This window comes from Tachypleus tridentatus, chromosome 10 (genome assembly GCF_004210375.1).
Source record: "Tachypleus tridentatus isolate NWPU-2018 chromosome 10, ASM421037v1, whole genome shotgun sequence".
Taxonomy (NCBI): Eukaryota; Metazoa; Arthropoda; class Merostomata; order Xiphosura; family Limulidae; genus Tachypleus; species Tachypleus tridentatus.
The window spans coordinates 9,662,310-9,675,354 of NC_134834.1; the positions used below are offsets into that span (position 1 = coordinate 9,662,310).

A 13,045-nucleotide genomic window follows, 5' to 3' on the forward strand; every position below is an offset into this window, starting at 1 on the left:
CAACAGTACACGTATTTAAGGTACGGATCTATATTAGCAATCGTTACATGCGTTACGTAATAATATCATTGAACTACATGAGGGTTGCAGAAAAAGTGAAACCTGAAATTTACGCACTTTTGTATGACCAAATAAATGTCTGTTATGTCCTCCTGATGCAGGCCCAGTGGACTTGTGGCTTGATTGATTATTTTAATATGTGTTAAGTCCTCCTGATGCAGGCCCAATGGACTTGTGGCTTTATTGACTATATTAACATGTGTTAAATCCTCCTGATGCAGGTCCAATGAACTCGTGCCTTGATTGATTGCATTAACATGCGTTAAGTCCTCCTGATGCATGTCCAATGGACTCGTGCCTTGATTGATTGCATTAACATGAGTTAAGTTCTTCTGATGCATGTTCAGTGGACTTGTTTCTTGATTGCTTGCACTAACATGCGTTAAGTTCTCCTGATGCATGCCCAGTGGACTTGTCTTAATTGATTGCATTAACATGCGTTAAGTCCTCCTGATGCAGGCCCAATGGACTTGTGGCTTGATTGATTATTTTAATATGTGTTAAGTCCTCCTGATGCAGGCCCAATGGACTTGTGGCTTTATTGACTATATTAACATGTGTTAAATCCTCCTGATGCAGGTCCAATGAACTCGTGCCTTGATTGATTGCATTAACATGCGTTAAGTCCTCCTGATGCATGTCCAATGGACTCGTGCCTTGATTGATTGCATTAACATGAGTTAAGTTCTTCTGATGCATGTTCAGTGGACTTGTTTCTTGATTGCTTGCACTAACATGCGTTAAGTTCTCCTGATGCATGCCCAGTGGACTTGTCTTAATTGATTGCATTAACATGCGTTAAGTCCTCCTGATGCAGGCCAAATGGACACGTGCCTTGATTGATTGCATTAACATGCGTTTATTTCTCGTGATGCAGGTCCAATGCACTTATGCCTTGATTGACTACATTAAGATGCGTTAAGTCCTCCTGATGCAGGTCCAATGGACTAGTGCCTTGATCGATTAAATAAGTATCCATCAAGTTCTGCTGATATTGTTCCAGTAAACTTGTCTCTTAGTAACAGTTTGTAATCATCTCCATCAGATTAAATACGAACGACAATATAAGTAGTTCCAAGAGCAGTGCATGACCAAGATGAATGCTCTGTTTTATACTGACTCGAAGTGTAATCTGGAGTCCGTTGCTGTTTCAAGCGCCAGGCAGTGTGAGTTTTCCACTTTCCTGAAGGGTTTTGAAGGGATAACTATTCAAAATGTTAAGCTGTTGGTTTTATTTCGTTTATCCCTCGATTTGACAATGGTAAGTCTACGAACTTACGACGCTAAAATCTAGAGTTCGATTCTCCGCGTTGGACAAAGCAGATACGTTTTTCCAGCCATAAAAATATCACAGCAGTATTTTATTGGCTTATATATTAATTTCATTCCAGTAACTTGCGTTGTTTAACTGTTGTATTCTTTTTGACGTCCTATAAAACGAAACGAACTTGTCAGGGGTTTAGTTTAGAGAGACAGAGGTTTGATGAATTCTCTCCCCAACAAGGGAGGTCAGGAACGTTGTAGATCCTCCTTGTCCCCGCTCATGGAAGATTATTTACTTTTACGTTTTCCTGTATTTTGAGTTGACTTGTTTAAGGTGACGAAGTGAGGCAGTATGAAAAGGAGGGTGAGACACGAGGGAAGTAGGCCAGGCCGGGGCCCGTAGTCCGAACAGCAGGAGAGACGAAACAATATAAACTAAAACGGCATGATTATGGGCCGGATATTGCCTTGACTGGGATCTTAAGATCCAATGCCTGATATTTGGATATGGGGCGAAACGGGAGTGCTACACGTTTCTCAGTAACGTTTTAAAGACAGTACAACGAAACGGTAGTGCTATACGTTTCTCAGTAACGTTTTAAAGGCAGTACAACGAAACGGTAGTTCTATACGTTTTTCAGTAACGTTTTAAAGATAGTACAACGAAACGGTAGTGCTATACGTTTCTCAGGACCGTTTTAAAGACAGTACAACGAAACGGTAGTGCTATACGTTTCTCAGGACCGTTTTAAAGACAGTACAACGAAACGGTAGTGCTATACGTTTCTCAGGACCGTTTTTAAGACAGTACAACGAAACGGTAGTGCTATACGTTTCTCAGTAACGTTTTAAAGACAGTACAACGAAACGTAAAGCTAGTCCGGTTTCTGATAAAAGGTACTTTCTTTAAGATTTATTAACAACAAATGTTTAAACCTTGAATAGAATGAGAAGTTTCTGCAGTAATCCTCATTGGGTAATAAAAAATGTGTAAACTTGCCTGCGGTGTTAGTACCATGTGCGCATCTTCCAGTTTTCCTTACATCTGTGAAGACGGTTTAATAACTTGTGTTTGTTTACTTTTCCAGAAGAAGTAATATTAGCAGAAGAAGGAACCACAGAAGAAGAGAAGTTACACATTATTGAAGGTGGGTTTGTTTCAATCTTCTGCTGTTATTGTGTATCCAAAGATTTTCTAGTGGATCAAAACTACGGTAGCCATGTTTGTTTTCGAAGTTTCTGACGATTGGGCCTGACATTATATTGTGGTTAGGGCGCTCGACTCTTAATCTGCGGGTTCGAATCCTTGTCACCGAGTAATGCTAGTCCTTTCAGCCAGTCAATCCCACTATTCGTTGGTAAAAGAGTAGTCCAGAAAGTTGGCGATAGGTGGGGTTGATTGGCTGCTTTCCCTCTAACCTATCGCTGCTAATTTAAAGATGGCTGACCGTCAAGTAACTTTGCCTTAATTCATAAACAAATTGTTCTGACGACCGAGAGAGTACTGAACCGTAATTTTGGACTGCACAGTGCGTACTCTAAACAAATAGATGCGTTTCTTCTAGTGCTCTTTAAAGCTTTAAAATGAAAATTAAATAAACTCTGAAGTTAACATAATCACAAAGATAAACATGGAATTTCAAACCTACCCTAATTTTGAGATTTGAAACTGTTAACCCTAAAAATATCTATGGTGTCCAAATTTTGTTCTCTTTTTAAACACATTTTTCTAAACTATTTATGAGCCCAGATGTTGCCTTCTAGTGACACAGCAGTGAGGCTGAGGATGCCTCCTGGTGACACAGTAGTGAGGCCGAGGATGCCTCCTGGTGACACAGCAGTGAGGCTGTAGATTTGTCTTGTAGATTTGAACTTAATAACAAACAAAACAAATTTTTTGTAGTTCGATGAAATCGCCATTAAAAGGTTAATGATAATATATGAGTAACAAATAAAAAAATGACCACAGTTAAACCATTTAAATAATACTGAAGTCCTTTATGAATTTTACATAAAACATATTTATCTGATCCAATTCTCTGGTCACATTTTTACACTGAGTGTCAAATCAGTAGGTAGACCACACTTGTATTGAACGGTATGCAAACAAGTCCATAAGTTGAAGGTGTTACGTCTTACAATTTATCTTGGACGAGTTTCCGATTTATTATGTTACGATTTCAAATCGTCCCGACATGGCCAGGTGGTTAAGGCACTCGACTCGTAATCCGAGGATTCGAATCCCTCTCACACCAAACATTCTCGCCCTTCAGCCGTGAAGGAGTTATAATGTTACGGTCAATCCCACTATTCGTTCGTACAAAAGTAGCCCAAGAGTTGGCGATGGATGATGATGACCAACTGCCTTCCCTCTAGTCTTACACTGCTAAATTAGGGACGGCTAACGCAAATAGCCCTCGTGTAGCTTTGCGCGAAATTCAAAACAAACAAACGATTTCAAGTAGCCGGGAATGTTAATTTTAATTTAGAAGATAATTGAATGTCAGTGTTTGTCAAATCTAAGATATTTGCCAACGAGATTGATACATGCAGTTTTCTTTCTTAACGCAAATGTATTTTAATATACAAACAACAATACAATTTATAATAACAGTTATTACAAATATTGGTTTACATACAAAAGTTTTACAAACAATACCTAGTATTATATCTGGTCTGGAACTGAATATCTTATGCATGATCCAGACTTACAATGAGTAAATTCATTTTGACTTTACACCGTTACACGCTAGTAAGCTTGGTTGGCTTCACGCCGTTTACAAGCTGACTTTTTACCAACGAAGCTATTAGATATCCTTGTAGATATACTGACGTCCGAAGTTAATTCACTGAAGTCTGTAATGTTGAAAATCTTTAAACGTTCCTAGTCAAAAATCTGTAGTCTTCCTGTTAGTTAGCGTTTATCACAGTTATAGCTTCTGAGACATGTACCATACTGACTGAATGAGACATGTACCATACTGACTGAATGAGACATGTACTATACTGACTGAATGAGACATGTACTATACTGACTGAATGAGACATGTACTATGCTGACTGTATGAGACATGTACTATACTGACTGTATGAGACATGTACTATACTGACTGTATGAGACATGTACTATACTGACTGTATGAGACATGTACTATACTGACTGTATGAGACTTGTACTATACTGACTGTAGCGATGAAACAATATTCTCTTCTGTCTATTGAAGCGTCTATTTAAAAACTCATTAGGCGAGATTTTGAAATGTTCAATGATATTCGAAGACATGCTAGTATTTTCTCAGAATGACTTATTGATTCTTACTCTCGAGAATGTTCTACAAATTTAGAGCGCAGACGAGAGTTGCGCAATACACTTTTAACAATATACGTTACATGCATCGAACTGAAACAAACGCAGATAGTGAAATAAATGCATAACAATAAATCCGTTACAAGGGTTAAATCCCTTACAGAGCGAGCCTTTCTTTTAAAAACAAAATTGTAATTATCTTTCAGCACGTGGAAAAGCAGAAGCCAAGCGGAAGAAGTTACAAAGTATTCTTGGGAAGAGCACATCTGAAGAGGAGAAGGAAACCGAAGAAGAAGGTAACGCTTCGTGGCCTAAAACAAAGATTTACAAATAAGATCTCAGTAGTTTTGTTTCTCTAAGAAAATCTCTGAGACTAAAATGATAGGTTAATGGACATATCATTGTTACTGAGTTGATTCCACGTGATTCACGTATAATAAGTTTTTATTTCTTATTATTAAGTAAAAAAAGATCGAATTCAATTTATCTCATCTTTCACTATGAAAGGAATAAAAACGGTTTTCAGAGACTTTGACTTTTGACATTAAGGACTGGTTGCTATTTTAGTAATTCATGGCGGATTACGTGAACTGTAAGCAATCGAAGTCGAAAATATTAAATAACTATACTTGGCGTGGTAAGCTTTTCTCAAAATTTCTATTTTTATGCTCAGCAGATAGCCCGATGTGGCTTTACTATAAAAAAACACCCATAAACATCTATTTTTATGTTGTAAAAACAAATCCTTTATAATTTATGTTTTTCTGAGTGTTTAAGTCCAGAACTAAAGTCATTGACGTGTTTCTAAATAATTCACCTTGAGTTAGTTGTTGTTGTTTTTGAATTAAGTACAAAGCTACACAATGGGCTATATGTGCTCTGCCCACCACTGGTATCGAAACCCGGATTTTAGCGTTGTAAGTCCGCAGACATACCGCTGAGCCACTGGGGGACTCCTTCAGGTAGTAAATATTTTAAACAGGTGATTTGTCAACTATAAAAAGAAACATTGTTCAGGTTTTTTTAAAAGTACTGACTTCGTTTAATTTTCACTTTCAATGTTTCTAATTAAAATTATGAATAAAAGCCCCACTCTTCTTCTGTCATCTGACCCCCCGTGACGTCTGTGAATTCACGCTTCTAAAACCCGGGTTTTATTGCAAAGAATGAATGTATCATTCATTCAAAATAATGAAGTCAAACTTCTGTCATCTAATAACTGGTAATTAGAAGATGTAAGTGTTACAAGTTACTTTTTACAACAAACCAGCGTTAAACTTTGTGATGTATTGGTCTTCATCAGACCAGTATTAAACTTTGTGATATGTTGGTCTGCATCAGATCAGTATCAAACTTTGTGATGTGTTGGTCTGCATCAGATCAGTATCAAACTTTGTGATGTGTTGGTCTGCATCAGATCAGTATCAAACTTTGTGATGTGTTGGTCTGCATCAGACCAGTATCAAACTTTGTGATGTGTTGGTCTGCATCAGATTAGTATCAAACTTTGTGATGTATTAGTCTGCATCAGATCAGTATCAAACTTTGTGATGTGTTGGTCTGCATCAGATCAGTATCAAACTTTGTGATGTGTTGGTCTGCATCAGATCAGTATCAAACTTTGTGATGTGTTGGTCTGCATCAGATCAGTATCAAACTTTGTGATGTGTTGGTCTGCATCAGATCAGTATCAAACTTTGTGATGTGTTAGTCTACATCAGATCAGTATCAAACTTTGTGATGTATTAGTCTGCATCAGATCAGTATCAAACTTTGTGATGTGTTGGTCTGTATCAAATCAGTATCAAACTTTGTGATGTATTGGACTGTATCAGGTCAATATCAAACTTTGTGATGTGTTGGTCTGCATCAGATCAGTATCAAACTTTGTGATGTGTTGGTCTGCATCAGATCAGTATCAAACTTTGTGATGTGTTGGTCTGCATCAGATCAGTATCAAACTTTGTGATGTATTAGTCTGCATCAGATCAGTATCAAACTTTGTGATGTGTTGGTCTACATCAGATCAGTATCAAACTTTGTGATGTGTTGGTCTGCATCAGATCAGTATCAAACTTTGTGATGTGTTGGTCTGCATCAGATCAGTATCAAACTTTGTGATGTATTAGTCTGCATCAGATCAGTATCAAACTTTGTGATGTTTGGTGAAAATGTAATTTTGATAACTTATTTTTATTTTTGAGCTTTTTTTGGCTGCTAGTAGTACTGTCAGTGCAATACGCTTGTGTTGCCCTCTACTGAGAACGTGATCAATTGGTGTTTAAAATCACTGGTTATTTTGGTTAGGTTATTTAAAGTACATACCTTAAAAACATGTGATTTTGGAAATTATTAAATAATCACAATATGCTAGAAAAACTTCGTGGAAATGAATCACGTGTTGGAGTTATAAGAATAATTACTTATTCTGATGTCAATACACGTATTAATAATTGTCTTTGTTTAGAAATATTACTTACGTGCTATTATATTATTTTGAAACATCACTTACATTTTACTATATTTCTCTTGCACATCAAATATTTTTGATTCTCCACTTGTCTCTGAGTTATCCTCGTTTCATGGAGCACCATCCCTCATCAGTAACTAACAACATCATACTTATAATGTTATGGAAAGTTAGGACTTTCGCTACTGGTAAGTCCTATTTTCGGACTGTGGATTCCAACGTCTTCCTAGTCTCGTTGTTTAGTTTCTGTAGTGCACATTCGTGTATGAAAGACTTTTTAATACTTGGAAATAAACAACCTCACAACACCAATCATTTGTTTTTCGTTAACTGGACACTCAACGTTTCGCTTCATAGCTTCCTCAGAAGCATTCCACTAAACCACAAACCGAAACTGAAACTACAAAGCTACGAATGGGTTCAAATATAACTTGGACATTCAACGTTTCGCTTCATAGCTACTTCAGAAGCGTTCCACTAAACCACAAACCGAAACTGAAAGTACAAAGCTACTAATGAGTTCAAATATAACTTGAACATTCAACGTTTCGCTTCATAGCTTATTCAGAAGCGTTCCACTAAACTACAAACCGAAACTTTGAATGTCCAGTTAACGAGAAACAAACATTTGGTGTAAGGTTGTTTATATCAAGACGTCTTTCTAAACTGTCTTATTTTCCATTTTGATGTCTTAGTTACTTTTCTCTGCCAGAAATACCAAGAAATTGTTGAGAATGTCTTATTTAAATATCGGAACAAACATACACACAGTGGCTCAGCTGAAAGTTTGAGAGCTTACAAACTAAAATAATGATATAACACTAAAATAACTTATTGTGTATTTCTATGCTTCACAACTAATGACACAAACAGAGGTCAGTGACCCAAATTTATAAGATTTAAAACATCCAAAGTAAAACTCGGCTTTATTGATTTCAGATCAAGTGAATTTCTCGGTAAATTTTTTCCCTTCACAAGAAACCTTAGATATAAAACAAAATATGACATCACTGTTACTATTTGATTTTTATTACTGTTAATAACTACAACTATTGTAATTGGAAATATATAATGTTTAAAGCCAAAGCATAATTATTTAGGATTATAGAAATAGGATTTAAAAATCATAAAAATAGGCTTAACATTTATTTCTTTATTTCTTATTGGAGTATATTTTTTTGGTCATTACAAGAGTTTCTCATACAATAAAAAATAGAAAAGACTGACCAAAAGTCGAACTTTCTGGCATACTTAATGCTGTCTCACTGACCTATTTTTAATCTATTTAGGTTTCACAACACGTTCTTATTTGAAGACAAAAATCATCGACAAGGGGGCGTGCAAGTCGTTTTGGAGAGCAGAGAAACGAATAAGGTACGAGTTTTATATTCTACAACATTGTAAGCACTCATTTAGGCTTAAAGTATTTAATACGAACGAGGTATCACAATCAGTAACTTTTGTTTGAGCTCTAATGTTCTACTTTACGATATGTCTCACTTCAACAACGTAAAAATTCTTGAACATGATTAGCTGGTCATATCTTACGAAGTACAAGTTTGTCCTCCTACGATTAACTGGTGTTTCACTGTAGAACTTAGGACTCCAAACCCGCGGTGAATACAGACCAAATAGCTAACTGTTTAATTTTTTACTAAAACAAATAAACAAATTAAACTTAATACTTGAAACTGTCGATAGGTGATGAAACTCAATAATTACAGATATGAAGAAATAAAAGTTAAACATACAGTTGTCTTCCCTGTTTTTGGGGGGGGGTTCTATTCTGTCGAATAAATATTAAGTTATTTATTGTTACAAATATTTATAGTCTCACAAATGATCCACGTTCCTCCACTATACCGCAAGATTGGTTAGGTTTAGTTGTGGTTCAACACAAAATTATAGAATGGGATATATATGCTGTGGACATCACGGGTATCGAAACCCGAGTTTTAGTGTCGTAAGTATGGAGACATACCGGTGAGCCACTAACAAGTGTACTCTCAGATATAGCGTTGAAATATTCATTTAATAAATTTGAACCTTTGAATCGGACATGCACGAAACAGATTATAATAATAGTCTTAAATATTCCTGTTTTGGTCAATAGGTTTTTGTATTTTGCTGAATATTAGAAACGTTTTCTACGTGTTTTCCCATTTCAAGTAATACGAAGGTTGCTTTGTACAAAGAAACCAACATACTCATTAAGATTAATGTTCATGTGGGAATTTTAATTTAGTAGGAAAAACTGGGATCCTGTTATAATAAAACAACTTATAAAGTTGTGTCGACCAGAGGAAAAGATTACATGTGTTTTGTGATCCTGTTATAATAAAACAACTTATAAAGTTGTGTGAACCAGAGGAAAAGATTACATGTGTTTTGTGATCCTGTTATAATAAAACAACTTATAAAGTTGTGTCGACCAGAGGAAAAGATTACATGTGTTTTGTGATCCTATTATAATAAAACAACTTATAAAGTTGTGTCGACCAGAGGAAAAGATTACATTTGTTTTGTGATCCTATTATAATAAAACAACTTATAAAGTTGTGTCGACCAGAGGAAAAGATCACATGTGTTTTATGCTCGAGCAGTTTAACGCCTGTTCAATGTACTTTTATATTACACATTTTGAAGTGTCGACACAGTATAGGCACAAAATACGCACTCAAAACTTCAATCAAGTGGACCTAAAAAGTCCACTTGACTAGTTCTGTTTCTCTTATTTCTTGATCTTATGTTATATTTAAAGTACATATTATTCATCAAAGTTTGTAGGCTTAACAGTTTTGTTTTGAGTTTACTTACTGGTTATAAATGTTGTATTATAACTTATATATTTTAAACTTAGGTACTTTAGAATAACCGTATTAGTTTCAGAATGATCAAACCGTTGTATTTGTTTTAGGAATGTTCTTACTTACTATAAAAACCTATAATTTGTAAAACTGATACTGGGTTAGTTTGGTATCGTACTTTTCGGACGATACATCCTTACACAGGTGCATAAACATCATAAAACAGAACGAAACAGCAGTTCAGTTCCACCGAATAACTCAACAGTTATCAGAATACACGTACAGAAAACATTTTTGTTACCTGAGGGATAATAAAAAAAATAAAAACAGCGAAATAATAAACGAACAAGTACGACAAGATATTAATTTACGTTTTATAAACACTCTGAAAAAAAATCTAAATAATTTTTATAGTAATTATGATATGTTAAGTTATAGCCGAACAACAATACAAGTTACCATGGGAACACTGTATAAACACGTTACTGTGGCAACACTATACAAACAATCGGCTTTAAACGCCCTCTGAAATTTATTAATTAAAAATAAAATTGATCTACATTAGGTTAATGTTATAGCTGCATCCTCTGTATGCACGTGTATATAAACTAGTTTGGTAACGAAAGTCAAAAACTGAAGTAAATGTTTTAGTTTTTTTTACGAAACAAGTAATCGAATAAAAGGTTAAAATTTGTGTCGGTTTAAACTATTAGTTCGTTTCATATAAAATGGCCGATTGTACAGATAAAAATTAATCCGCCACATTTTTAACAAACAACAGTTTTATTAGTCAAAATATGGTCCATTTGCTGCAATGGTTTTCTCCATTTCTCCAATAAAAATATCCCGTCTCTATACAACTCTGTTCTTTTGGAGACAAACTCATCAAAGGCTTCGACAATAGTCTCCTGAGCCTATGTTTTGTTCCGGCAAAACAGCTCCAAGTGCCTAAAAAAGTAATAATCAGTTGGAGATAGGTGGGGTTAGTTTGGTGGATGCTTTAAAATAAAAAAGTAATAATCAGTTGGAGATAGGTGGGGTTAGTTTGGTGGATGCTTTAAAATAAAAAAGTAATAATCAGTTGGAGATAGGTGGGGTTAGTTTGGTGGATGCTTTAAAATAAAAAAAGTAATAATTAGTTGGAGATAGGTGGGGTTAGTTTGGTGGATGCTTTAAAATAAAAAAGTAATAATCAGTTGGAGATAGGTGGGGTTAGTTTGGTGGATGCTTTAAAATAAAAAAGTAATAATCAGTTGGAGATAGGTGGGGTTAGTTTGGTGGATGCTTTAAAATAAAAAAGTAATAATTAGTTGGAGATAGGTGGGGTTAGTTTGGTGGATGCTTTAAAATAAAAAAGTAATAGTTAGTTGGAGATAGGTGGGGTTAGTTTGGTGGATGCTTTAAAATAAAAAAAGTAATAATCAGTTGGAGATAGGTGGGGTTAGTTTGGTGGATGCTTTAAAATAAAAAAGTAATAATTAGTTGGAGATAGGTGGGGTTAGTTTGGTGGATGCTTTAAAATAAAAAAGTAATAATCAGTTGGAGATAGGTGGGGTTAGTTTGGTGGATGCTTTAAAATAAAAAAGTAATAATCAGTTGGAGATAGGTGGGGTTAGTTTGGTGGATGCTTTAAAATAAAAAAGTAATAATCAGTTGGAGATAGGTGGGGTTAGTTTGGTGGATGCTTTAAAATTTCATATTCCAATTCTCTCAAATTTGAAATGGTGATTTGCGAGGTATGGGATCTGGAGTTATCTTTCAGCGGAATCGGTCCATTTACCAATGATGGCTCTTTGGTTGTTAATTTGTAATGCATTATATCAGTTTGTTGGCACTAAGATTGTGCTGTAAATGTTTCACCTGGCTGCAGAAAAGAATAATGGATAATTTCTTCTGCAGACCGCCATAGTGTCACCATAACATTTTTTGGGTGCAAATGCTGTTTTGAGGCAAGTCTTGAAGATTCACCTGCATTTAACCTTTGTCCTGATCTCTTCTGGTTGTCGTATAGGATCCACTTCTTGTCGCAGGTAACGATTCGCTTAAAAAATGACTCCCTCTTCTTCCTAACCAGTTTCTGCCCTTCCGTCAATTCGTACGGTACACGTGTGCAACCGTTTTATAACCTTTTCATTTGTAGCCACGTGACGATAAACAGTTGAACTGGAAACTTGTAAGTCTTCTGCACGTGCTTGAACTATCGTGGGTTGTTTTACACAATAGCTATGAATCTTTCTTCATTCATCTTCCGCACGTGCTTGAACTATCGTGGGTTATTTTACACAATAGCTATGAATCTTTCTTCATTCATCTTCTGCACGTGCTTGAACTATCGTGGGTTATTTTACACAATAGCTATGAATCTTTCTTCATTCATCTTCTGCACGTGCTTGAACTATCGTGGGTTGTTTTACACAATAGCTATGAATCTTTCTTCATTCACAGCAGCTCGAGACTTTTCTCGAGGTTCATATCGCCAAAGCAAAATTTCTGGAACCAACACAGAATAGTCCGTTTAGAAGTCGTCTCCTGTCCAAACGTTAGATGGATGTTTTTAGTGGCCTCAGCTACAGTTTCCTCAATTTGAACTCTTACAGAAAAGTGGTTTCAATTATTTTGAAGACATCATCTTGTATAGGGTTCAAAACAAGTATAATATAGCTTGTCATGACAGACATATGAAAAGTACAGGACTCTTGTCAGTACTAAACAGCATACGGTCAAGTTACTGTGTCTGACCATTTCAACCATTTCATACGAAACGACCTAATATAAGAAAGAATACCTTTCGTTCGTACTGTTGGTTGTTAGGTAACCAAGTTTGTATATAATTTCATGTTCGTCCGAAACATGACGTAATGCTCCTGAGGAAGGCGTTCCATCCGAAACGCCGTGCAAATAAACATTTGTTTCCAAGCATCAATAATAGTACGCTGTCACTTATTTTACGCCATATCCTACCACAGAAATCTTGAAAAGTGTATTTACTATGTTCATTTTTCATTTAATTTTAAGGCACAGTTTAAATATCAAATATGTATCAGTATAATAACTTTTCAATTACTCCTCTAACAGTTATACGTTCTCCAGTAAAACCTTTTTCTCTTATTAACTTGCAAGTTTTATATTTAAATTATA

At 35.5% G+C, this 13,045-nt stretch overlaps 1 protein-coding gene across 1 annotated transcript in view; it reads left to right on the top strand.

The window, feature by feature from the left end:
• LOC143227943 (voltage-dependent calcium channel type A subunit alpha-1-like) overlaps positions 1–13,045 on the top strand; it is a 125,160-nt gene that overhangs the window by 30,729 nt on the left and 81,386 nt on the right. Inside the window, exons 8-10 of the mRNA XM_076459295.1 lie at positions 2,412–2,471; positions 4,837–4,926; positions 8,390–8,474. Coding sequence (XP_076315410.1) covers positions 2,412–2,471; positions 4,837–4,926; positions 8,390–8,474 — 235 coding nt within the window. The remainder of the gene's footprint in view (positions 1–2,411; positions 2,472–4,836; positions 4,927–8,389; positions 8,475–13,045) is intronic.